This window comes from Platalea leucorodia (assembly GCF_965183815.1).
Source record: "Platalea leucorodia genome assembly, chromosome: 26".
NCBI classification, from domain to species: domain Eukaryota; kingdom Metazoa; phylum Chordata; class Aves; order Pelecaniformes; family Threskiornithidae; genus Platalea; species Platalea leucorodia.
In genome coordinates, this window is record NC_138848.1 from 1,539,332 (window position 1) to 1,565,529 (window position 26,198).

The window sequence follows — 26,198 nt, forward strand, 5'->3', positions numbered from 1 at the left end:
CCAACCAGAACTAACCTACACTCCCTCCTTGACTGGCACCTCTTTCTTCATCAGGTCGCTGCATTTCTATAGTTCCTGGGGAGTACATATCAAGATTTTCCTGTTCAAAAGAAACAAGAAACATCAGTCACAAATATGCAGAAAACCTGCCATTCACATACACGGGGCCCGCGCAGGAGCATTATCAAGGCCCTGCACATATGCAAAAGATTAAATTCATGCACCGGGGAGGAGAGAGCAGGAACAGCGCTCCGGCGCCCATGATGAGTAACAAGAATTTCTGCTCTGAACTGGGGCTTAGTAAATGTGCAAGTACACTGCTGATCCGGACACAAAACTAAGCCTGTCACTTCATCCCAGGTGCCACACACACCGTCCGTTCTTCCATCGCCTCCCGCCGGTGAATTGTTTTCCAGGCTCTTCCATCTCATCGCAGCTTAGACACCTGCACTCTGGCTCCGGGCTGACTGGGGGAACTTCTCAGTGCCTTAACTTTGCTTTGGGCTTGGTACGAGCACGAGGCTTCATCCCTCTGGCTTGGGCCCCAGCAGAAGGTGGGCAAGCGGCAGGTTTGCAAGTGGCTTGATGGAACGGAGCTTGGACACCTACCGGAGATTAAAAACCAACCAAAGAAAAAGCCCAGAGAAACTGTGTTAGAGAGGAGCAGAAAGAAACCTCAGGGCTGATCCCTGTTTAACACACAGGGTTTGGAATTTCTGAGACTGGAGCTCCCAACAGACTCGGCTCTTGCAATGGAAACATCCTTTAGCTTTTGAGCCTGACAGAAATATTACAGACTGCCCCCAGCTCTACTTTGCAGCTGCCTGAAGCGTTTGCTTGTCCATGCCCAGTGCTCTTCCATGCTTACAAGGTATGTTTAATCTGCAAAACAGTCAGTACTACAAACTGGTAGCCGCTTCTCTCAAAGATGTGAAAACTGCTGTGAAAGACAACACAGCTACCATGACAAGCCTTCTGCTCTGGGCTAGGTTTTAAAAAGCAAGCTCTTCTGAACCTCTGTTTTCCAGCTGCCACCAACAGCTGCAGAAAGGGTCTGGTTTTGACCAGCTGGATGATCAAGGCTACCTACCAAAATCCAGTACAGGACGTTACACCTCAGGCTTCAGATTTTGAGTCTAACCCAAAGGACTGAATAACCTCCCTCCTGCCATTGGGCTGACGGCAGTATTGCACATCCCCTGGCTTCTCCAGCTCTTCCCCGGCAGCCTCCTCCTGACCACTCTGCTATAGGCTGCTATACGGTCTCAGGGAACCATGTTCCGGATCCACTCTGGCATCTCCCGTCAATGAGGATGCAGAGATGCTCTCCCAGCACACTGGGCTCCTCTCACCTGTTCTGCTCTCTCTGCATTGTCCTTTCCTCATCTCCAGGCACCGGTTTGGACCTTCAGCCAGATCTCCACTGCTTGTAAAATTCCCCTGTCTCAAGGAAATCAGCAAGATGACCACGTCCTCCTGATCCCCGGCTCTCATGGGAACTTTGCTCTGGCAACCGATACAGAAACTGGCAGTGGGATCACAAAACCATCAAGGCTTGCACCGCAGTAGGTGGGATGAGATTTGCTGCTGTTCTGCAGGGAAGCACAGCACAAAGAAAACCTGGTGAGGTCTGAGCATTAACAACTTTATTGGGCTTTACGGGGCTTTTGCTGCCTTCTGCAGACCTCTCGGCTGTTAACATGCCAAACTTCCCAGCCCCCTGGGTACTGAGGTGGCTCGTTTTGGCTTGGACTAGAGTATCGGTTAACACCTGCACTGCTGAACCCTCATAGACCCGAGCGCGCTCCTCACAGCTCCGTACCGCTGTACCCTGGGGGAAGGGAGGCTCAGGGTGAGCAGCGCTGCACAGATATGTGCTGGAAGGCAGCGCAATGGGAATACAGATACGAGACTGGTGGGGGAAAGGTCAAGTATCGACACTGGGAAGCGTGATGCCAGTTCAGTGTCTGCAGCAGGATCCGGGCAGCCACAGAGCTGAGCAGCGACTCTCTCTGGAGACCAGGAGGCAACGGGTACCCTCACTCCCACAACCCGCTCTAGATGGCATCCCACTTCTCGCATCCTTGCCCTCCCTTTCCCCTCCAGCTTTCCAGACGGTGGCAGTCGTCCTCTGAGGGTAAGACAAGAGAAAGCACCCCTTGCTGAACCGCCTCCATTGCCTCCACTGGAACCACCCTGGCTCTGCACGCAAGGACGTACGGCAGTGGCAGCAGTTCACTCCCGTTCTGCTCCCTACAGACCCCCTTGATGACCTGGAGGAAGTCTGCTCCCGGCATCTTCCTCGTGCCCACACCAGCCTCCTTGAAGAAGTCGACTCTCAGCCACTTCTGCCTGCGCAGGAGCTTAGGCAGCATGACAACATCCTGGGGTGCACGAAGAAGGGGGGTGCTGCCCTTCCCCCAGGGCCATCGGCTCTCCGGTGGTGAGCACTGGAAAAGGTGACAAAACACCCTGAGAGCACCCTTACCCAGAGTCACCGAGCCAGGAGGTGTGACACCATCGGGGGTAAAGCAGCGCAACTCTCCGGATCTGTTCTGCTCTCTCCAGCCTTCCTTTTCTCCCGAGGGTTTTCGTCAGCAGGGTTTGCTCCCGAGTTCTTGCAGATGCAAACAGAAACCCTTCTGTTACGGCTGAGGAACTAACTCACCCGTGAGCTATTTTTCAGAAAGGGCTACGGTTACTTGTCTGGCATAAGCAATGCCCAAACAGAGTTTCTGATGCCCCTCCTGAGCACGCAGACAAGGGACTGATAAGACTCAGAGTAACTCACATCATTTCAGAACCCACAATAGGCAACTGAATGTGAAAATGAGCACAAAGAAAGGGGTCTTTTCAGAATCACTATCTATTTCTTTTTCATGTCCATATTTTCCTCACCGCAGCGAGGAAACACAGACTCTGCAGCTCCTGCAGTCAAATACGGTTCTGTGGGACAGAGGGGAGAAGAAAGCAGAGAGACCTCAACAGGGAATTTTCAAACCTGTGAACAATCAAGTAGAAACGGTTGCAAAGCGTAGCATCAATTTACAGAAATTTAAACCTGATGGAGCCGAGTAGTAGAAGCGAGCGTTACAGAGAACTACAAGGGAGCACTGCAATCAAAAGGGTGAGCAACGCAGACAGCTCTAACGGCACATTTTCACCTGATTGCCTTAAACAGAACAGGCCTGGGATCCCCACTGCTCACTTCACCCTGGAACAGTCCCATTCCTCATCTGAAAGCTACCGCGTGCTTGGCTGAGGACAGACACAATCCACACAGAACACAATCAGAGCTCAACCCTGAACTTGCCTTGGTGAAGTTTCCTCGGAAAAAATACATTTCAAGAAAAAACCCAAACTGTTACTGCCAGAACCAGGCAGAAAAAAAATCCCTGACAGGTTGACTGGAACTTCCCAGCTGTGGTAAAACCATCCGCCCTCAGTACCCCCATTTCCCAAAAGCCGGCAGCACAGCTTGGGTGGGGGGAAAGGCAGGCATCAGACCCTGGGGCCCAGAGAGGGGCACAAGCATCTGCCAAGGGAGCTGCATCCAGCCAGGAGCGCTCCCCACTGCCTTCTCTGGCAACACAGCCCCGGCGCGTGCTCTCACCTGGAGAAAGAAAAGACTTCCATGTCTTATCCAAGGCTGTCAGCACAGATGGGGCTGTCCATCAGCACGAGACCCACACGAAGGCCTGGGGACGGCAAAGGCCCCCGGCCTGTCCCCACCACAGCATGCCTGCTCCAAAGCCTGCAGCCGCCTGGGGAGAGGAGGCCGCTCTGCCTTCCCCTGGCCTGCGGACATCAAACACCGACCCCCAGCTCTCAGGGCTGGGGCTGGCGACCCTCGGGGCAGAGCAGGGACCGCTCTGACCCTGCTGCTGGGGCCCAGGGCTGGGGACTGGGCCATGGCGGGGCCCGTGGGCAGCGAGGCCTCCACGTCCCTCCCCCCAGGCCCGTCCGCACCGGCAGATACCTGTTCCTGCTCCTGTTCCTGTTCCTGTTCCTGCAGCGGCCCCGGCCCCGGCCCCGGCCCCGGCCCCGGCCCCGGCCCCGCTCCCCCCAGGCCCCGGCTGCCCCCGCCCCGGCTCCGCCCCTTTCTCCTCAGGCCGCTCGGCCTCCGCCCCCTCCGGCCCCGCCCCACCCGGCTCTGACTGACCGGCCGCCTCCGGCTCCGCTGATTGGCTCAGCCGTGGCCAATGGCGCGGCTGTTGCCGGGCGGGCTCAGGCAGCCCGGGCCTCTCCTCCCAGCGCCGCCCTGCGCCCGCTGCCCCCGCAGCGCAGCGGCTCCTCAGCCCGCCGGGACACGGGGCCTGCGGAGAGACGGCCTCCAGAAGGGCCATGGCGCCGGGAGCTGCTCTCTCAGCAGCGCAGGGGGGTGTGTGTGCACAGCTCTGCCGTCCCTCGGTCCGCTCGGGGGTCCGGGCCTGCGCAGGGAGGGAAGGGAAGTGGGGGAAGGGAAGAGGAAGGAAGGGGAGCTGCCCTGGATTTGCTCTGGATCGACAAGTCTTTCCCAAACTGCGGCTCTGTCTGTGCTCCAGCCCCAGCCCTGGCCAGGAGGAGCTGCGTGGCGGGAGCCGCTGGCGTGGGCCAGGCCGGCAGCTGGCAGGAGACGGGGCTCTGCCCCCGGTCCCAGCGCCCGTGCTGAGCCCAGCACCCAGGGCCTCCCTCGGGCCTCGCTTCCCCCGGGCGCTGAGGAGGAGAGACGCCCTGTGCTGGCGGGGCCCAGGGCCTCCTCCTGCGGCCAGAAGGAAGGACGGAGCCCCGTCCCTCTCCCTGCAGGGGCTGACCACTGTCCTTGGCTTCTGTCCCCAGGGCTCCCCAGCGCTGGCAGGCCTCGCGGGGCCTCGGGGCCAAGCAAATGCCGGGGCACCAGGGGCTCAGGGCAGCCTTGGGCATCTGCGAAGCTGAGGTGTGGCTGCCCCTTTGCTTCTGCAGATGCAGTTGTTTTCCACCCCCTTAGTGGTCCAAGGTGTTTCTCCTCGTGGCACGTGGGCTGGACGGATGCCACATCCCTGTTAGTCTGGGAGGACTTCAGGGAAACGAGGAATTCCCAGTATGCACACAGGTAGGAGGAGAGTGAAAAGGAGGTGGGTCGAGGTTTTTCTGCTGTTTCACGTCTGAACTCGGACGCCTGCGTGCATCAAAGTCATCTCTTTTTCCTCCAAACTGCGCAACTTGTTGCCAGTAAAAGCAAGGTGGGCTGAGGTGGTCTTTGGGATAACTCTGCTCCTTTCTTTTTTAGTTGTGTGCCTACACTTTTCTCCACCTTTTCTTTCTTCCTCTTTCTCCCCCAGTTGCATTCTCTGTTAAAGGCAATTCTGATTTGGCTTTCTGGACACATCATTGAGGAAGTAGATCCAGGAAATAGAGGCTGGTCTGTACCTTCAGAGCTGTAGGCTACAGACTACTGGATAGATACGGGCTCCAGGTAGAATTACTATTGGCTAGTGATAATTTCTTTTCCATATTCTACACTAGCTAAGCATGGGGACAGCAGTGTAGTCCTCCTACTGAGAGGTTGGGCTCAGTGTAGAATGACAAGAAGCCCACCCTGAGTGATACGGTGGGAAACAAGACGGAAGAAGAGCATGGCCAAGAGAGCCATTAAGGTAGCGGCTGAAAGCCAATCACTCCTGCATACAAAGTGGGAAAGGGTGGGTCGTGGAGCCAGAGGGCTCTGCTGCTAACGCTGGCAACAGGCAAGCAGCAGGTCCTCTTCAGAGAAGGTGACACGCGTCTGAGCCTTTCTAAAGGGCCCTGGTAATTGCTGGGAACTGGGGCCCTGTGACAGTGATGGTAAGGCCGTCAGCCTGAAGGGAATGAGACACGGACTCTGCATACGAGTTCAGGCGAAGACAAGCGAAGAGCCTTTACTTTTACAATCTCTCCCTTTTATAATATGATCTAGTGTTCACGAGCAAGCAAACCCCATTTCATCGGCTACTGTCTTTCGTCCACGCGTCTCTTCAGCGTTACTTATTAGTTCTTCAAGCTGGTGCATGCGAATTCCTCTTTCAGGAATGTCTCCAATCTCATTTTTCTGCCTCTAAGTTTCACAAACTTGTTTGTAACAAGCCTCAAGGGCACAGCTGCATTCCTGCGAACCTGTAACAAGCCTCAAGGGCACAGCTGCATTCCTGCGAACCTGTAACAAGCCTCAAGGGCTCAGCTGCATTCCTGCGAACCTGTAACAAGCCTCAAGGGCACAGCTGCATCTCGTCAAAGTAAGACACAATCTCATTTATTCCTATAAAGCCCCCTTTTTGTTTTTCTGTCACAAAAGCTTGTTTAATCATATTCTATAGCATTTTCTGTACCCAAGACACTAGACAAGAAACTATCATTATTATAGTGCAAAATATTAGTAACAAGAAAAAACCCATTTTGATTAGAGACGTTATCCACCCGCCAATTCCCCAACTTGTTAGTAAGTGGTTCAGCCAATCAAATCCATCACTGACTTGTAATTTGCTAACTTCAAATCTTTGATTGCTTTACGGATTAATTTGGAGTTATCTAATAAGTCATTCCCCATCAGTCTTCTTGGAGTTCAGTGTCTTCTGCTGTTGGTTCTTGTTATCCGATGCAAGAGCCGGTCTTATGCACCTTGCAGGTACCCACTTAGGTCCTACATCTGTTGAGACACAAGCATACCCTCGACCCCAAGTTAGTAGCCGCTATGGCCCTTCCCACCACCCAGTATTTAAATTTTTCATTATTGCCATCGCCTTCTCCTGTGGTATATGTGCCATTCCCGACTCCATAGCTTTAAAATGTTTGACTATGGGTGTGACATCTTCATGTTGAAAAGGCAGCGATAAACGGTTTAGTACATATATAGCTTTTCCTAATCTGTTTTGGGGAGATTCCTGAGCTTCCCCCTCTTTTTGTTTTTGCAATAGAGTTTTTAAGGTTCTGTGTGCACGTTCTATAATAGCTTGCCCTGTGGGGGAATGGGGTATCCCTGTCTTATGAGTGATACCCCACGTGTGGAAAACTTTTTGTGTCGCATGGCTGACATATGCAGGGCCGTTACCTGTTTTTATTTCTTTTGGAATACCAAGCGCTGCAAAGGCAGCTCGGAAATGGCTTTGTACGTGCCGGCTAGTTTCACCTGTCGTTGCAGTGGCCCAGATTGCATGGGAGTAGGTATCTATGGAAACGTGAACATATCTCTGCCGACCAAAGTCGGGTACATGAGTCACGTCAGTTTGCCAGAGCTGAAGGGAAGAGAGTCCCCTAGGGTTTGTCGCAAACATGGGCGGGATGGTTGTTGTTGACAGTCTGGACATGTTTGCACAACGAGTTTTGCATCCCCCCCTAGAGATTGCCAATTGTTTCACAAGAGCTTTGGCAGATTGGTGGAAAAATTGATGCGATAATTGAGCTTGAGAAAGTGTGTTTGGTACTGGGGTATGTAATGCAATGTTCGTTAGGTAGTCGGCTCGTGCGTTTCCTTCTGTAAAGAACCCGGGTAAGTTTGTATGGCTTCTAATGTGGATTACACAAGAGGGATGTTTTTGTTGTTCTATTAAGAATAATAGCTCCTTAAACTTCAAAAACAAGGCTTCTTTCAGTATATGTTTTAGTTGTGCCCTTTCAATGCGTTGCACAATTCCTACAGCGTATAGTGAGTCTGATACAATATTTAATGGAGTTAGAGGCCATTCTCTAAAAGCCATGGTAATGGCGTGCAACTCGACTAATTGCGGTGAACCCTCAATTTGTTCTATTTTGTGTTGCCATTGACCTTCTTTTTGCCATGTGATGACTGCTTTTCCTGTTTTCCCTGAGCCATCGGTGAACACCGTTTGACCCTTAACCGGTTGCCACTGGTATAGTGGCGCCTCTTCAATTTTCACATTATTGTAAAAGGTGAACATTTGGGGGGGGGGGGGGCGATGAGTATCAGTTCTTCCACTAAACCCTGCTAAGGCCATTTGAAGCTCTAGACTATTTTGTAAGCACCAATCTAAGTAGTCCTTTACGACAGGAAGGACAATGAGATGAGGCTCTTCTCCAGCCATTTCTACAATTCGTTCTCTGCCCTTTTTTATCAAGGCGGCGAACGTTTCGATACGAGTAGCCAGGGTTTTCGCAGGTTGATGTGGCAAAACCACCCATTCCAACATCATGAGAGGGTCTACTCCTTTGTTCTCCCATTGTCCGATGGTTGCTAGAGGCTGTTGGTTTTGGTTGCAGATATATAATTGTATGGGTAAATTTTCAAGTCGTCGGTGACATTGTTGCAGTGAGAGTTTTTCATTTATGATTCTCAGTGCGTTTTTTGCTTCGGTCGTCCATTGGCGTGGTGCGTTAATATCGGTATCTCCTTTAAGTAGCTCAAATAAGGGTGTTAATGTGTAGTTATCAATACCACACTGCGCTCTAATCCAATTTATGTTTCCCAATAGTTTTTGTACATCATTCGAGGTTTTTATGTCTGCTGAAATGATCACATTTTGAGGTTGGATTCTTTGTTGTAAGATTTTCCACCCAAGATATTGCCATTTGAATTTTTCCTGGTGCGATTTGCAGTCCTTTGCTTTGCAATGCATATTTTAAAACAGGTAGTGCTTCACGCACCATGGTGTTCGTGGGGCCTGCTAGTAAAATGTCGTCCATATAGTGATAGATATACATTTCCGGGAATTTTAGTCGTACAGGACGTATGGCTTTAGCCACATATGTTTGACAGATCGTTGGAGAATTCTTCATTCCTTGAGGCAGGACAGTCCAGAGGTATCTATCCATTGGCTCGCCTCAGTTAATTTTTGGTACCGAAAACGCAAACCGCGGTGCATCCATAGGATGTAGGGGGATAGTAAAGAAGCAGTCTTTTAAATCTACTATGATTATGTCCCAATTTCGGGGTATCGTTGTTGGCGAGGGCAAGTCGGGTTGGAGCGCTCCCGTTTCTTCCATAGCTTCGTTTATTTGTCTCAAGTCATGTAGCAGTCGCCATTTTCCACTCTTCTTTTTTATAACAAATACAGGAGAATTCCAGGGGCTGGTTGTAGGAGTGATATGTCCTTGTTGAAGTTCTTCTTTGACCAGTTCTTGAAGGGCAGCGACCTTTTCTTTGGGGAGCGGCCATTGATCTATCCAAATGGCTGTTTCTTTTTTCCAAATAAGTTTCATTGTCGGTCGCTCATCAATGGCCGCTACTGAAAATTTTCAGGGCAATTTAAGGTGAAGCCGCAGTGGGACATTACTTCTCGCCCCAACAGGCTCATGGGCAAATTTGTCACATATGGCCGTACAGTAAATGTAGACCCTTCTTGGGTATTGATATTGAGCAGGTGGGTACTTTGAAAGGTTTGAGAAAGGCCGCCGACTCCAATCAAGCCCTCTGTGGGGGTGGCTATTAAATCTTTTGATTGAAGAGACAGAAAATGAGAGATAATAACAGGAATATTATTTTCGGACATATTCAGGTAGTTTAACACATCCGTGGCTTCACTTAGTCTGTCTGCTGGAGTGGCTCCTGGCATTCCCCCTTTTTGTTTTTGCAGGTTCAATGGCTCGTTGCAAGATTTTCCAGCCCAGATATTTCCAAGGCTCAGTTTTTTGTGCTTTTTCAGGGTCTATTTCAAGTCCATATCTGTTTAGAGCTCGTCGTACCTCTTTTTCTTAGTTGTGGGCAATCTCTTTTAAAATGTCCCGTTTTACCACAGGAGAAACATGGTTGCTGTACTTTGATTGCAGTGGCAAAAGCTGTAGCTAATGTTTCCATATGATGGGACATCGACTCCACCTTTTGGGTAGCTTCTATCATATCCATTAAGGAGGGATTTTTTTAGAGGCAAAAGCACTTTTTTTACAGTCCATATTCGCATTTTCAAAGGCTAATTTTAAGAGTAGGACCTCTCTTGCTTCTGCATTTTCGACTTGTTTTTCCAAAGCCTCCTATAGACGATCTAAGAATGAGATAGATCCCTCTCCTCTCCCTTGCTTTATTAACGTAAATTATTTTGTCGCTCTTCTGGCATCCGGCACTTTTAGTAATGCCTGTAAAGCAAGGTCTCTGCCTTGTGCTAATATCTCTGGTCGTAATCGTGCCTGTAACGTTGGGTGATTTAACGGCGGATCCCCCATAAGCTGGGGGAGTCCTGCCCCTTGTAAAGGGTCGCCTTGTTGTCGCTGCATATTGATAATTGTGGCGTTTTGGCAGGCGGTACGCCAGGTGCTTTCAAAGATCACCTTTTGCGTTGGGGTCAATATAAGATTAGTAAGCGTGCATATATCCAATGGTACTATTTCATTTGTCAATATTCCCCGTAGCAGGGATTGTGTAAAAGGAGAACCCAGTCCATGCGCGGCAACTGTTTGTCGTAGATCTTTTAAAACATTATAGCCAAAAGGTTCCTGCTCATCGGGGACGTTTGCGTTGCTGCGTATGACAGGACACGCTATCGCTGAACAAAAAGCTGTATCTCCCGCTTGCAATGCTTGGTGTCTAATCTTTTGCCACCTTGTAGCAGGGGCTGACACCCCCCATTCCTCGGGTGGCAATTGATGATGGGTTTGTGGAGTATCGGTATCAGGAGCGGTAGAGAAAGGCGGTAAGAATGCTGACGCAGCAGGGGCCGGGGGCGGGCGGGCGGGGAAGTGGAGGGGTACCGATCGCAGGGATCGGAAGGTCTAGCAGAGGTGTTGAAGCCATAGGAGCAGGTGAAGGAGAAAACGCCGCGGAGGGTAGCGGCGGGGCGGGGGTGGCTGCTGTTATCTTGTACCCGCACCGGAAGCACGAACCCCGCGGTTTCTCCATCTTTCAACGCTTCCCTACGGAGCTGCTCCCACCGATCCTGGGGGTCGAAGGCTCGCTCAGGCTGTGCTACAGCCTGCGGCGCGGGCGGCTGCATCGGACACGGGGGACAGGACGGAGTGGATTTCATTGGAATGGAACTTGGGGGAGGCGGTCTGAGTCCTGCTCCCTTGGTTGTTTCACCCAAGTTCTCAGTCTTTTCATTTTCCCCCGAGTCTATAAGAGCTTCCTTGTCTTGGGGCTTGCTTTCACTCACTTCATCATTCCTTATCTGCGCCGCTTGAGCGACTGCGTTTTGTACCTTTTTTCTTTTTTTTTTCTTTCCTTTTTTTTTTTTCCCTTTTTTTTTTTTCTGTTTTTCAGCTTGTCATGAGCGCAAGGTCTCAGTCACTAATCGCCAAGTGGTCATGACTTCGGTGGTGGTGGTGTCCCCTCTGGACGCCGCCTCCCAAATCGTCTGCCCTGCCTGTTCCCAAGTTTTCACATCAAATACTGCAGAGACTGTAGAAGGAGTCCCTTGCTTTTGTAAGAACTTCAGTAATAATTTTATTTTATATGCGTCATACTTCACTCCTCGTTTCGCTAATAGCTGCATTAAAAGTTTAACTATAGCTGCTTCTTGAGCTGATATGTTAGCTCCCATGATTACTGCCCAGCTGCTCACCTGTTTCTTAAGGTGATGTCCCGGGATTAAAGCCGCGGTCCTGCCGTCAGCTTGAGTCGTTCAGCTGGGGTTCCCTCCGGACGCTACTTGCAGCGCTGCCTCCTCCGGATCACGTCGTGGTCACCATTTGAAGGGAATGAGACACGGACTCCGCATACGAGTTCAGGCGAAGACAAGCGAAGAGCCTTTATTTTTACAATCTGTCCCTGTTATAATATGATCTAGTGTTCAAACCCCATTTCATCGGCTACTGTCTTTCGTCCACGCGTCTCTTCAGCGTTACTTATTGGTTCTTCAAGCTGGTGCACGCGAATTCCTCTTTCAGGGATGTCTCCAATCTCATCCTTATTTTTCTGCCTCTAAGTTTCACAAACTTGTTTGTAACAAGCCTCAAGGGCACAGCTGCATTCCTGCGAACCTGTAACAAGCCTCAAGGGCACAGCTGCATCTCGTCAAAGTAAGACACAATCTCATTTATTCCTACAGTCAGCCTGCAGCTCTGTGGCAGTTAAAACTCCCACTGAAACAGTTTGGATGGTGGATGCTGTTCTGTTTTGTTTTGGGCACTCGTTTCATTGAGCTAGAATTATTTCTTTGCAATTAGGTGGCGGGGATCTTCTTGCACGGGTCTTCTCTTGCTGGAGCACGTCCTGACAGCCTTTGTCATGCAGAGCTTTCCCCTCTGTTCCTGCGAGGGGTGATGTCCGCCATGGGGAACGGCTGCTGTGAGGAAGGGCTTCACCAGCAGGCTTGGCTTTTGGGAATGCCCAAAGGCGACGGACGTGGCTGGTGCTCATCCCTGAATGTTGATGTGCTGACAATCTAGAGTGAAGGCTGGGGTGTTTCTGGTGGCACCCAGGCTTAGCCAGGTGTTTTCTATTAGACACAGAACTTAAAAGGGACTTAAAAGTGTATCGTGCGACCACAAGAGAGCTTGGTGGTGGGTGGGAAGTGGAATGGACTGTGTCCTTCTATGGAGGCCATGGCAGCGGTCTCCCTGTAGGTGCTGGCTTTAAGTTGGACAAGCACGCGTCATCCTCTCTGCACCCTTGACGTACTTGCCTCCTCCTTCCTTTTGCCCTCCCTCCATACCTGTCTGACTCCTAGGCTGGTGGGTTGTATTATTTTCCTTATGGATGAGCCTGCACACCATCAGTAGTGGAACTGTGCGGTGGCACGGAAAGGTAGCTCTGGATGGTAGCTCTTTTCTTCAGCACAGGAAGGACCTGGAGGTGCTGGAGAGGGTCCAGAGGAGGCCACAAAAGTGATGAGAGGGCTGGAAGACCTCTGCTATGAGGAAAGGCTGAAAGAGCTGGAGTTGTTCATCCTGGAGAACAGCGTGGAACTGGCTGCCAGGTCCTTAGGCCCACACGGGCACTTCGTGATTGCTGGGTGTCCCTTTTACAGGTTTCACTGCTTTGACAGAGAAATTCCTCCAGCGGAGCAGCACAGAGAGAGGCACTGATGAGCTGGCGCAAACCCTCAATTACTACATGTGTGACATTTTGAAGGGTAAGGGCCGTGCTGTCGGACTCTCTGGCATCGGGCCGTGAGGCTGCTCGTGGAGGGTGGAGGCCGACATGCTGGGCAGCCTGGTCCTGCCTCCGAGGAAGGGCTGGGGCTTTCTGTGGCCCAGAGGAACAGCCAGAGCAGCCAGGGTCTCCTGGCGAGTCAGGACCAGCGCAGGTCCTTTCTGCTCCCCGCTTTCTCAGCAGCCACCTCTGTGCCTCTGGCGTGAACACCCGGCTCCGTGATGCGTTAGGGCCCCCAGCAGGCTGAGGGCATCCGGCAAGTGCCAGTGCGCAAGGGACCCGAGGATGCTGGCGCTGATGTGTGTGTGTGTTTGTGTGTGACCCTCACGAGCCCCTCAGCACAGGGGACATCGTGACCCTTCCGAGCTGACCGTGAGCACATCGTGGCCACCCCTTCAGCAGCACTTGTAGAGCAAAGCAAGGGAGTCCTCAAAGGTGAGGAAGGGTCTGGAGCATCTCTGCTACGAGGAAAGGCTCAGAGAGCTGGGACTGCTTAGCCTAGAGGAGAGAAGGCTCAGGGGGATCTTAGGAATGTGTCTAAAAGCTGAAGGAAGGGTGCAAGGAGGACAGAGCCAGGCTCTTTCCAGTGGTGCGCAGTGTCAGCAGCAGAGGCCACACCGTGGGCACGCTCTGCAACACAGGAGGGTCCCTCCGTACGTCAGAAAGCACTTTTTGACTGTGGGGGTGACTGAGCACTGGCCCAGGTTGCCCAGGGAGATTGTGGAGTCGCCCTCCTCAGAGCTATTCAAAAGCCATCTAGCCACCGTCCTGGGCAGCTGGCACCGCGCAGCCCTGCTTGAGCAGCGTGGTTGGACCAGACAGACCCCAGAGGTCCCTTCCAGCCTCCACCTTTCCGAGACTTGGTGGCATCTCGAGGCCCTGCCTCCCTGCCTGCTGTGTGGGTGCCAGGGCTGGGGCCACTGTGAGCCTGGGAGACGGGGCGGAGTGGTGCTTTCCTGAGCTGTGCCCCACGGTGCACCCTCGCCCAGGTGCTCCTCTCCAGGCAGAGGGGCTTGCTCTGTGGCTTCTGGAAGAAGGTGGCCGCACGACTCTTCCTTTTCCTCCCTCTGTCCACAGAGATGCTGAGTTTTGGAGGAGACATCTTGAAGTTTGCCGGTACGTACTCGGGACGATGATGCCCACGCGTACTGATCTGCAGCATTTAACTGGTGTGGCGGCCGTTTGCTCTGCTCTCCTTCTCAAGAGGCTCTGTGCAGCACCTTGAGCCAGCTTTCTGGCCACGCACACCCCCCCCCGCTGCAGCGCCCTTTCCCCAGGCTTCCCTTTGCCCCCGGGCCTGCCTGCGGTTTGGCTTTGCAAGGGCTGTGGCTCCCCTCCCTCTGCCCCCGCCTGCAGGGCCCTGGGGGCAAGGAAGCACTGAGAGGAGGAGACCCCCCTAGAAAGCGCAGCCCAAGGCGCGTGTTGGGGTGGCAGCGAGGGGCAGGGAGGCCCTGGTGATGCAGAGCTGGGGCTGCCAGGCCGCGAGGGGAGGAGGAGTCCCTGGCGTGCCGCAGCTGCAGAGGAGCGCTCGGGGCAGGGGCTGGCACCGCCGCCGGCTGGCTGCTGCTGTGGCTGGCCCGGGAGAGGAGAGGTGGCCCGGCGCCCAGGGCGTGGTCCTCCAGGACGCTGCCCTCCCACGAGCCCATCTTCCTCCGCACGTTGTGCGGTTTCTGCCGTCCCTGCCACTGAGCGTAGGTCGGGGAGAGTCAGGTCTCGGCAGAGCCTTTGCCTTCCCCTCGCTTTCCCCAGGGGATGCTGTGCTGGTGCTGTGGAGAACATCGCTCCAGGAGCTGGCTAAGACCATCAGCCTGGTGCTGCAATGTAGCCGGCAGATCCAGAAGAAGTATGGGAGTCGCGACACGCCCGTGGGTCTGAAGATCCAGCTGAAGATAGGTACGGGTGCTGTGCCAGGCGCAGATGCGTGGCACTCTGCCGTGCCACAGGGTGCTTCGCACCGGCAGGGAACGCGGGGATCCCTGCTGGGGCTAGCGCCAAAGGAAAGCATCTCCTGCCAGCGTTCAAGGGGCCAGCTGTAGTCGGAGCAGGGATGGGAGACCAGGACTGCTGGGTTTGCGTGCCTTTGCAGGTGCAGAGGAAGCTTAAAGGCAGAGCGGGGCTCAGATCAAGTATTGGGGTCTTTGAATGGCTGCTTCAGCGCAGATGTCTGGGGGAGGCAGTTAGCCTTTCCTTTTTCCAGCTGGGGCAGCTTTGCATCCTTTCCCCTGCTGGATTCTCCCCTGCCTTTGACAAAGAGCAAAAGGGCCCCGCTTTGCTTACAGCTGTGAGAAGGGCTTTTGCAGGCCGCTGTGTTGTCTCCAGCAGACAGCTCCAACCTGCCTGCATGTAAACGGAGCAGGCGGTGCTCAAGCCCGCTGGTTTGCTGGGCGTCTGGGACGGGCAGCTGGGTGAGACGCCTGGCACTCTCGCGTCTCAGCGACACGTTGTCAACGTCGACTTTGTCCATTTCTAGACCCCCGTTTCAGGGACCTGTGTCGGTACCCCCCGAGTAGGAAGCCCTCCCCCTCCACAACGCCCGTCTCCCCGCTTGGGCTTCAGATGAGCTTCTGAACAGCTGAGATGCTGGGGACTGTAGAGCTCCAAACGTTCCCTGTGTCAGTTGTGCTTCTCCCTCTCTCTCTCTCACCAGGCATCTCCGCAGGGCCCATGAGCCTCCTGATTGCCGGAGACGGGAGGCGGCAGTACTTCTGTATCTATGGCCAGGCCCTGGCTGAAGTTCGTGAGGCCGAGGAGCTTGCGAATGCAGGTGAAGTTGTCCTCTCAGCCACCGCCTGGGAGCTCTGTGTGCAGCGCCGGCTCAGGACCAAGCGTCTTGAAGGCAAAAGAGCTGTGAAGGTAGGTGGATGGGACGGCCTCTAGAGCCGTTCTGAGGAGCCGGACCTGGCCGCCAAGGAGGGAGGTGTCAGAAGGCTGAGGAGCTGAATGTGGCTCACAGCTGTAGCTGTGAAAGTGGGCAGGCGGCTGAAGCTCTTGTCCTTCCCTCTCGGGGGTAACTGTGGGCCGGGCTTGCTTGGTGTGAGGGGTCGGGAGGCACTGGACAGGTTTTGGGCCCACCAGCAGTGTCCTCTGTGGGTCACGGAGCTGTTGTTGACAGCTGGGGATGCTTGGAGGATGCCTGCCCAGCTCCGGTGCTTCTGAGGAAGCGCTGCAGTCCCATCGCGCCGGGTGGGCTTGTTCTCCCCTTTCCTGGGCAGTGACGGTGGAGGGCAGGCTCTGTCCCCTGGGACTGCCGGGGAGGCCAGTGGCAGTGCTTTCATTCTGTGTGTCTTCAGGTTACAGGCATGGATCAGATGTCTCAGTCAGAATGCCAAGACGCTTTACGCAAGCTTGTACACCGCCAAATGAGTCGCCCCTCGGAAGAGGAAAGTGAGTGCAACCTTCCCCTTGTTCTGCGATTGCCGAGGAAGGGGGGGCCTGGCCGCTTCGGGGGCCAGAGAGGAAGCACCGCCACCCTCTTCCCCCTTTCGGGCAGCACTCGTGCTTTTGGTCCTCCTGTGCGTGAGCTGGGGCATCGCTGCTGCCGCCGCCTCCTTCCAGGGGACGGCTCCGCCCGGAGCGTCTGGAGGTGGCAACACGAGCAAACGCACAAGACTCTTTCTGCCCCATTTCCAGTGCCGGCCCCTGCTTTCCAACACCTCGTAGTCCCATCCTCCCAGCGATCACCTGCGTTTTCTCTCCTCAGGTGCCCCGAGTCCTGCTCTTCTCTTGCCCACTGATCCTGATGCGGAGGAGGTGATTATGAAGTACATCCCAGAAGCTGCTCTCAGGAAGGTACGGCCAGGCCACCGCTGCGGGGGGGCTGCTGCATTTTTGGAGGGCAGAAGAAGGGGTGCGTGGCAGAGATGGAGTTCTCACGAGAACAGACCAACAAAAGAAAACGCACCCTGAGACGACACGGCAGGGAATCGGAGCCGAGGGGCACCGGTGCCACACCGTTGCGCGCGTTGTCCTCGGAGAGAGACGGGTGGCGGGCGGCGGTCTTGCGTCGCTCCGTCTTTTCCGTGGGTGTGGTTCTGGATGTGCTGCGGACGTGGCGGTGGGCTAAAAGGGAGATTCTCCTGAAGCGCCTAGAGCATCCCTGAGGGTCTTCCCTCATGTCCATGCCTGTCCCAAGATGGGGTGTCACCGGAGCGCCTTTCTCTCCTTTGTCATTTGTGTTATGGTTCGGTATCTGCCTGCCGCAGGCTGGGCAGCCTGCCCGCCATTTGCACCGGGAGGAGGATTATCCCTTCCTCCGGTAGTACCTGCTCTTGCCAGTACGCCTGCTCTCCCTCGGTATCTGGTGTGGGCAGCGAGCCCCCGGGAGAGCAGGATGGCGAAGCTGTCGTGCTCTTGTCTTACAGCTTGATGACAGAGTGCCGCCGGACCTCTTCTCTGAGCTACGGCCAGTCACCAGCCTCTTCGTCCACCTGCAGCTGGCTGCAGATATCAACGCAGTGGATCTGTGCACCATCCTCCACAACGTCAGCAGGATGACGCTAGAAATCCTCAGTCCTCACAAGGCTGAAGTGAACAAAGTCCTCCTGTTTGATAAAGTGAGCGTGGGGGAGCGATCGCCTCCCCGCGCCCCGAGAGGGTGGGCAGCGAGCAAGAGGGAGCGACTCCCTCTTGGGCATTGTAGCAAGGCGTGCTGCATCTGTCCTTGGCAGGGCTGCACGTTCCTCTGTCTGTTTGGACTCCCTGGAGTAAAGCTGCCCTGTGAGAGCCTTCACGCCTTGCAGAGCGCTCTTCAGATCTTCGCCTTGTGCTCCACGATGCGCGTGGAGATACAGTGAGTCAGCGTGTGGCGGGGCGGGGGCGTGCACGCTGCCTGGGACAGTGCAAGGGGCCTTTACCAGAAAGAGATGTGCCTTCTAGCTTGCCCTGCCTTGTCCCTGGCAGGCAGGAGGCAGTGCCCTGAGAGGTGGCAGGGCCCAGCCGCCTGAGGTCAAGTTTCTGTCGCCGCAGGTGGTGACATCGTGGGCGCCACCTTCCTTCCCCCTTTGCTCACGAGAGGGCTGCGGCCTGCTGCAGGTCGCAGCTCAGGGAACGTGGCCTCGGGGGAAGTGTCCAAAACTTCCTGCGTGCGCTCTACCCCTGTCCCTTGTCCCTTGCAACACGGGTATGTTGCGCCCCCGAGCTCTCCATGGCCCCAAGACCCGTGCCGGCAGGGCAGGACAGCAGGCGGCCCAGGCTAGCGCCGAGGGGAGGTGCAGGAAGGGATGAAGCTGGGTGGGCAGGACCGCGCCTGGGGCGCTGCTGAAGCCGCCCTGTTTCCCGGTGTGGCAGGGCGGTGTCTGTTGCGGTGACCAGCGGGACGGTGTTCTGCGGAGTCACTGGCCACCCTCGGAGGCATGAATACACAGGTACGAGGCGTGTGTCAGAGGCGCGGGAGGCTGGCGTGGGCCTGCTTAAGCACAGCAGTCTGGAAGAGGAAGGCGCGCTGGGAGAGGGCTTGCCCAGCAGCCGGCCAGGAGGGGCCTAGGCAGCGCCGGTCCTGGCGCGGGGCGGGAGAAGGGGCTCCGTGGCCGGTTGTTCCCCTGGGTTCTGCTGACCCCGTTGTGGGGTTGGCCTGTGCCGGAGGCGAGGCAGCCATTGGCCTGGAAGGGCACCGCAGGGCTGGTGGCACAGGTCCAGCAACACGTGCTCTCCCTCTCTCTCTCTCTCTCCAGCCATTGGCCAGAAGGTGAATTTGGCAGCCCGGATGATGGTGCACTACCCTGGGCTGGTGTCCTGTGATGCAGTGACCTACGCCGCCTCTCGGCTGCCCCCTTGCTGCTTCAAGGAGCTGCCGGAGAGAGAGATGAAAGGCGTTAGCCATGCTGGCACTCTCTATCAATACGTGGGGATCACCAAGGAGAGGTGAGGGTCCTCTGAGAGGGCTGCCTGAGGGGACGGTGGCACCAAAGGCGCAGCCTTGGCCTGCAAAGAGGAGTCCTGCAGAGAGAGACCAAGCTGCTCTCCCCTCCCTCTGGCTGAGACGGTCGGAAGCCCTGGCGTGGGAGGCTTTCTGCCTCTCTCCCCTGCTGTCTCCTGCTGCTGAGAGGGCGGGAGCGAAGCCACAGGGATGGAGAAGGTTCGTCTGTCTCGGTAGACGCAACCTGGCCTCGCAGGCTCTGTACAAATGGCTTTTGACTGTGCTTGCTCCACCACGTGCCCAAGGAGGCTTTTGTCCCGGCCGCTTCTGAGCGGGAAGTTTTAGGCCAGTCCATGTTGTCCATGTCCGTGTCCAACCAGTCCAGTTTCCCATGGGGACACGGGGACTTAACGGGCCACTCTTCCTCCTGTCTTCCTGCTGAAATCTCCGGCTCTTCCTCTGAGCCAGGATTTGACCACCTCTTTGGATGACGGTTTGAACGTTAACATTGCCATCTCTTGGAAGCTACAGGAAGACTTGAGCCAAAGGTGCCGGGTGCTTGGCATCCCCACCCATTCAGGGACACAAGTCCTTCTTTCCAAGACACTTGTTTTTGTTGGCCAATGAGGTAGAGCTGTCTGCTAGCCAACAACACGGCCTGGCTTCTTTCGCGTGTCTCCGGTTTCTCTGGGTTTGGCCTCTGGTGATGGGCTCTCGATACGTTCTCCCGTCCCGCCATGGCCGTTGGGCTTCGGTATGCTTGAAGCTGTCCTAGCGTGCAGCCTGAACTTTGGCTGGGGGAGCGTGCAGAGAATAACACGCTGCTCGAAAGAAAAGCAGGTACCCGAGGAGCACGCCCTGCCCCTCCAGGCCAGGCTGCTTGACTAATTGACTGCCAGCTAATTGACTTGTGTTTTCTTTTGCCCTGCTTCTAGCATGTTTGGCATGGGTCTTACCAAGGAGAGGTCAGAGTACGTCCCCTTGCTGGGTAGGTAGAGAACGCCTTGCTCTTCTGAACCCCGGGTTCTTCCCCTTGGTAACTTTTAGTGCCACGCTGGGAAGGGAGAAGCTTTTGCCAGGGATGGTGTTGCCTGCAGCGGCCCTAACGCTGGTGGGCTGAGATACAGACAGCTTCGTAGGTAAAGCAAAAGCTGCGCATGCGCGCAAGGCAGACTCAGGCGTTCGTTCCCTGCTTCCCGTCGGCAGGCAGGTGTCCAGCCATTTCCAGGAAAGCATCACGCGTAACGGTGCCTCGGGAAGACAAACGCCGTAACTCCGAACGTCCCCCCTCCTCCTTCTTTCCCGCAGCTTTTCTTGCTGAGCACAGCGTCCTATGGTGTGGAATAGGCCTTTGGGCAGTCGGGGTCAGCGGTCGCGGCTGTGCCCCCTCCCAGCTTCTTGCGCACCCCCAGCCTGCGCGCTGGCGGGGCGGCGTGAGAAACGGAAAAGGCCTTGACGCTGCGCAAGCGCTCTTCTGCAATAACTAAAACATCGTTGTGTTAGCCCCACCGATGTTTGGTCAGCCGTCCAAAACATAGCACCACACGAGCTATTACCAAAGAAAATTAACTCTAGCCCAGCCCAAACCAGTCCAGGCCTGAAGACGCTGCCTTAGCTACTGGGAAGTGCTCTGTGGCTCATGGTGCGGTGAGGAGATGCTTTGAGTCCGTTTGGGACGCAGCTGCCTGCAGCGACTCAAAGCATCCCTTCCAGTCTGGTGCTGGATCACTGTGGGGAGTTGCACGGGGCCGGCTGAATCTCTGGGCCTTTGGGAGGGGGGCAGGCGGGGAAGAGGGCACGGGAGGTGTGCCGTGGGGCAGGCGGGCAGGGGGTCCCGCTGCCGCTCCCAGGAAGGCAGAGGTACAAAAGCTGGGATGAGCGGGCGGGAAGGAGGCCTGGGTGTAGGCAGGCTGGCGGCTGTGGTGGCGGGGAGGGAAGCTGCGGTGGAGGGTGCCAGCACGAGGGGCGACTCTTTGCTTGTCGGCACGCCCCAGCAGCTCGTTTTCTTGTTTGTCTTCACAGGTCGGGAGAAGGAGATTGACCTCTTTGTCAGCTGCTTGAAAGCCTATGAGGATTTAGGACAAAGGCGCATCCTGGCATTTGAGGGCACGATGGGCTCCGGGAAGAGCCACTTACTTACTGAACTGGCCTATTTAGGCCAGGCTGCTGGCCACACGTACGGGTTTTGAATGTGTAGCTTTGGGACACTGCCCCTGCCCGTCCCCTGACAGCCATGGAACGCTCCCGCCCCTCTGCCGGTGCGCCTGGCCCTTGGACTGCAGCCTTCCCAAAAAGCCTCCTGGAGACACTCCCTAGGAGCTCCCGTGTGCTCTGCCAGCTCTTCGGGGAGCTGGCGGTGGCTTCTTGAGCCATGGCCTTTCCTCCTCACCTCTGGGCTGGGCACAGCTGGAAGGAAAGAGCCCAAGCTCAGGGCTTTTCATCCGACTCCAGACCCAACAGACAGCACAGTGGCCTGTCTCAGAAGCCCTGCTTGCCTCTGCCTGTTTCCCAGGAGGAGCGCTGGGGCAGAAAAGCCTTCCTGCGGTCTGGCAGGCAGACTGCTGAGGTCTGGAGCCCAAAGGCAAACTCACCACTTGCTCCATCCTTGCCTCTTAGCCCCGTCAGTTCCTCTGCAGCGGGGACGTAGCGAGAGCTGGGCCGGCGCTGCGGAGACACGGGCTCTCGACCCGGCTCTCCCAGTGCCTTGGCAGCAAGCGCCCCTCTGTGCCCTTTCTCGTACGAGGAGTGAGAAGCTTGGCCTTCTCTGGGAAGCACCTTGGGATGGGTGGCAGAAGAGCCCCCGCCAAGGACATCTCCACCCGTTTTGTCCAGAAGGCTTGGGCTGTTGGGGATCTCAGTCCCTTTTGCTTTTGCACGGCAGGGTGGTTGCCATGGAGCTGCTAGAGGTCAACGTCAGGCAGTCCTTCTCTGCCGTCTCTACGCTGGTGGCCAGGGCCCTGGGCCTCCAGGACTGTGAAAACTGCAGCGACAAGCAGCGCGTGCTGCGGACAGAGCTCCGAGGGGCAATCGAAGAGAGCAGCTATTGCCTCCTCAACGACAGCTTCCTTGTCCAGGTGAGAGCGAGAGGCCTCTCTGGCTCTGGAGAAGGCCTTCTCCTCAGCTTTTCTGGGTCTGACGTCGTGTGGGCACGCTGCTGGGAGGAGTGCCTTAGCTCGGGGGTGGGAGTCGCAGGGGTCATAGCACACGTTTCCCGTTGCCGGGCCCGGGGGGCTCGCTTTCTGTGCCGAGTTCATGTCCCGCGCTGCATGCGGCAGTGCCCGCTGCCTTGTTCAGCACCCTGGAAGTGGCATTGGAGAGAGGCTGTTGCTGACCTCGTGCTGAGGTCACCGGTGTGCGAGTGGTCTGCTCCAGCCAGCCCAAGATTCCCGCAGCCAGAGAAGCAGCTCTTGAGGCCACCCCCAAGCCCCAGCTCTGCCAGACACCCTCAGCAGAGGGCCTCTGCTTTAGGCTCTAGGTGAAGGCCCCAGTGGGGCTCCTTGCACCTCTGTTGGGGAGAGTTAAGGTGCCGAGGCCAGCAGTGGCGGTTTGCTCGGCGCCCTTGCTTGGCGGGTAGGTGTGCCTAGCCCCGGCGTGATGTTGCTCCCTGACTCTGCTGCTTTTCTGGCCAGTTTCCCGTTTCGGACAAGGTTCGCGAGATGTGTGAAATGCAAAGAAAAGCAGAACTGTGCTCGACGTGGGTGAAGGTGCTTGAGAAGGTGAGCGTTTCGCCTTCCTTCCTTCCTTCCTCCTGGGTCAGAGAAGGACAACAGCCCTGCTGCCTCTGGGCTCTGTACCACAGCAGTGTGAGCCGCCGGGAAAAACACACCCAATAATTTTCTTCCTGGAAAGTGGCCCTGGAGGAGGAACGATGTCTTCTGCGTTCCCTTGCCCAAGCTCCCTCCTTGTGCAGGGCAAGTGATGCTAGGTGTGACCTTCAAGTCTCAAAGAAATTAAGAGTCGGTAAGCTTCTGAGCAGGGAAGTGGTTGGGGAGAGACCTCCGAGCATCCTCTCAAGAGACAGAGGCTAAATCTCCTCCCCTGGAAGACCCGTGAGAATCCACCGGCTTCCCCTCAGAACAACCTGCTTTTTTCAGGTCATTGGAGGAGAATTTGGCATATTTGTCATCGACAACGCCCATTTCATCGACCCTGCCTCCTGGTCTCTCATGTCACGTGCGCTCCAAAATGTCTCCCACTTCATGGTCATGAGCTTAGCTCCAGGCTGCGTGAGAATGGAGAGCTTTTGCAAAGCCGCAGCAGGCAACGCAACATCCCAGGAAATCGCCTATCTTCATCTGGCCGAGCTGAAACCTTCCGCTGTGGTGCAGAAGGTCTGCCAGGCCCTTGGAGTGGTCAGCATCGCCAGGGATCTAGCGAGGCAAGTTCGAGGAGCTCTTCCAGAGGGCTTGAACCTATGCAGACCATGGGAGGGAATCAACCCCCCAGGAGAGGGAGCGCCGGGCCGCTAGAAGCATGGCTGGCTCTAGCGAGCAGCGGCCGTGGGCTGCTTGTTACGCCTCGCCCTGGCAGGTGTGAGCTGAGAGCGGGCAATCCCCTATTCACAGCGCGTGGGAGCTGTCAGCCCTTCGCTCTTGCACAGGGAGGGAGGAAGGGAGGAAGAGTCTCGAACCCAAGCGTGGCCGGGCTGTGAAAAGGCCTTGGTCTGGGTGGCCAGGCTGTGGGGGAGATTCGCCGGGCCAGAGGTCCGGCCTGCTGCCAGGGAAGAGCTAGGCTCCTGAGGAGAGGAAAGGCAGGGCTCGCTGCTCTGTGCTTTGGGCATCGTGCGCAATGCTTCTCCCGTGGACTTCAGCGAAGGCTGGAGGTTCACGGGGGCCAAAAAGCCCAAGCCAGTGGGAGAACCGTCCCTTTCAAAAGTGAGGTGTAGCTGTGACGAAGATGCTGGCTGCCCTGTTAGGCTCGAGTGCCTCGCCGCCCACCTGAACTGTGTTGCGCCTTACTTTCCTTGTGCTGCTCGCTGCCGGATCTACTCCTGTCCAGGTTCCTGATCCAAAGAAGCTCGGGGATCCCCTATTACTGCGAGGAGCTGCTGCGCTGGCTTCGTTGCAACGACGTGCTCTTGTTCCGCACCCGGAGGCGGGGTGTAAAAGCAGAGGACAACTGGGAGAGCCTGATCAGTAAGCATCTTTGCTGCTGACTAGCGAGTTGCTGTGGCGCGTTGTCCGCAGCACGGTCTTGCCCCGTTGTTCCCCCGTGGATGTTGGCAGAGTCGGCTCTTGCAGCAGTGCAGAACTTGGTGTGGCGGAGGCGTGGGCTCCTGCAAGCCTTGCTGTTGGGACAGCCAAAGCGGGGACTAGCGAGTTGTGGTGGCTCGGAGGGGCCTGAATTCTTGGGGTGGGGGCTGGGGGGCTAAAACACAGGGGAAATGGTTCCAGAGCGCACGTGTTCCTGGTATGTCTTAAGCATTCTAATGGGCACGCAAGTAACCTTGGCCAAACGCCAGCTCACTTGAGAACAAATCCCAGCTTGAGGTGAGGGACAGGCCCGGGAAACTTGAATCCAAAGCCATAAATCCCCACAAGGGTGCTGGTCATGGAAGAAAGCAGCGGTAACGCCACCGAGAGAGCAGTGCCAGCCGGAGCGCCGTGGCCTGGGGAAGAGCCAGGACGGACGCTACCTTTTGCATTATCACCAGCAATTTCCCTGGGCGTGGAGGTAGCGCTGTCAAAGGCAGCAATGCTGCTGCTTTCTGTCCCGGGGCGCTCCGTCGCCCCCCGGGAAGTCTGGAAGCTGTGACCGAAGGACTCTTTGGGAAAGCGGGTCTGAAGGCAGAACGCCTTTGGGAGGGCTACGCAAAGAGGCGCTCGCACTGGGAACTGTTTTGCTCTGCTTAATGGCCACGTTCAGCGCAGGCAGGTCCATGCGCCCGCACTGGACCACGCAAGGTGGGACCTGTCCCATCTCGGGTGCGTTTTGAAAGGTTTGCAAGCTGCAAGTCACTTTGCAAATTGCCTTATTTGTGCTCTCTTGCTCCACCCAGCTTCTGCGGCCGAGGCTTCAGCCCTCGCAGCAGCCTCGAGCTCCGGCGCGGGGAACGACGGCAGGGTCTGCGTCGTCAGACCAGACGTGAACCTGGAGAACACCGTGCTGCCTGCCACCTTGAAAGGTGAGGGGCCGAGCGCCGCTTTGCCGGCTGGCGGCTGTGCCGGGGCCCCTTCCCGGGGCATCAGCTAGAGGGAGGCTGGGCATCTGGGTGCTGCAGAGTCACCCTCTCAGCCTGGGGGCTCTGCTGGGAAGGTGGCTCCGGTCCCACCAGAAACAGGCTTGGGGCTGCGGGCAGCCGTTTTCCCCTCCTGGCTGCGGACCAGCTGTGAGCCTGCTGGCTGCTCTCCAGCAGCAGGCAGGAGGGAAAGGGTTATTGGTGCAACACTAAAATGACTCCCTTTCCTCAGAGAAACAAAGCCTTTGCTGGGAAAAGTCTTTGCCTTGCCTCTGATTCAACTTGGAACGTGGCTTCTACCTCCCTGTTCTGTTGGGAAGCTCCCCAGCTAACGCTGGACTCAAGGCACTTCATCCTAACCAAATCCCTTTTTTTTGCTGTGGGTTGGCTCGGAAAGAAAGGAATACTTAAGATATCCGTTGTGGGGAGCTCTGAGTCCCCCTCTGAGGGGGGGAAAGTTCTCTGTTCCCTGCGTGCAGTCTTGGGCAAAAACCTACTCCAGATCTGGTAGGGCACGGCACGGGATGCAGGTGCCTGCTGGATCCTGCCCTCCTCACCCTTGGTGGGGGAGTGTTTGTTTGAGCGTCTCGCTTTTCCCCTGGCCTGCGATTCCACCAGGAGCGGAGCCGTTTTGAAGACGCCTGCCCCGGGCTGCGATTGCCCAGCAGGCGCGGTCCCGAGGAGAGGAGGCCAAAGTCTAGCCCGTGTCATGTGCGGAACCGTTCCAGCCACTCCAGCCTCAGCATGGGGAAGAGGCAAGAGAGAGACGCGTTGCTTCTTTTTGACAGAGATTGTGCTGGCTCAGCTGGACCAGATAAAGCCGCTGAAGCGGATGCTTCTGAAGTTTGCAGCTGTCATCGGGCCAGTGTTTACCACCCAGCTGCTGTCGCACATCCTGCCCACGGGCTTCAGGCACAAGATGAATTGCTTGTTGGACATGCTGGTGCACGACAACATCCTGAAGTGGCTGAAAAACCCAGAGGTGCCAGGAGGTGTCCAGGATCCTCCCACGGGGCCAGCCACCTCCCCGGAGGCGGAGAGCAGTAAGTGGTAGCAGTAAGGCGGACAAGGCAGCTCCCAGCTGTGTCCTGGCGGGGCTCCCCAGGGCACGGTGCGCGTCCCCCTTGCTGCTGGGTAGGCAGAGCTCAGGCAGGCATGGCTGTTGGGGACGGGTTGTTCAAAGATCTTCCAAGTCA

At 56.1% G+C, this 26,198-nt stretch overlaps 2 protein-coding genes across 38 annotated transcripts in view; one reads left to right on the plus strand and one right to left on the minus strand.

The window, feature by feature from the left end:
• Positions 1–4,055, minus strand: part of LOC309600954 (adenylate cyclase type 10-like) — a 34,216-nt gene extending 30,161 nt beyond the window's left edge. For 14 of the 26 annotated variants that reach the window (XR_014230502.1, XR_014230503.1, XM_082333650.1 and 11 more), the window contains exons 1-6: positions 3,614–3,971; positions 3,165–3,258; positions 2,489–2,946; positions 1,353–1,592; positions 374–605; positions 16–100 (exon numbers count right to left, since the gene is read on the minus strand). The gene's annotated coding sequence lies outside the window, so the exon portion shown is untranslated. The other 12 variants (XM_082333654.1, XM_082333648.1, XM_082333668.1 and 9 more) reach the window with 12 other exon arrangements.
• A 240-nt stretch (positions 4,056–4,295) lies between these two features.
• LOC309600944 (adenylate cyclase type 10-like) lies at positions 4,296–25,929 on the plus strand. 12 transcript variants are annotated; one of them, XM_082333620.1, is made up of 20 exons: positions 4,296–4,381; positions 4,942–6,230; positions 11,138–11,299; positions 11,451–11,895; positions 12,846–12,950; positions 14,048–14,086; positions 14,720–14,863; positions 15,618–15,823; positions 16,261–16,354; positions 16,671–16,759; positions 17,332–17,523; positions 17,638–17,759; positions 18,257–18,333; positions 18,640–18,829; positions 19,760–19,812; positions 20,847–21,000; positions 21,706–21,898; positions 22,454–22,540; positions 22,919–23,959; positions 24,823–24,948. In XM_082333620.1, the coding sequence occupies exons 5-19, from the start codon at positions 12,932–12,934 to the stop codon at positions 23,291–23,293; spliced, it is 2,034 nt and encodes a 677-aa protein (XP_082189746.1). In that variant the 5' UTR covers positions 4,296–4,381; positions 4,942–6,230; positions 11,138–11,299; positions 11,451–11,895; positions 12,846–12,931; the 3' UTR covers positions 23,294–23,959; positions 24,823–24,948. The 12 variants fall into 12 exon arrangements, with proteins under 12 accessions (XP_082189746.1, XP_082189748.1, XP_082189749.1 ...); XM_082333622.1 differs by adding an exon at positions 13,151–13,405 and having other exon boundaries at positions 4,313–6,230; XM_082333623.1 differs by adding an exon at positions 13,154–13,405 and having other exon boundaries at positions 4,313–6,230.
• Positions 25,930–26,198: the final 269 nt, after the last annotated feature.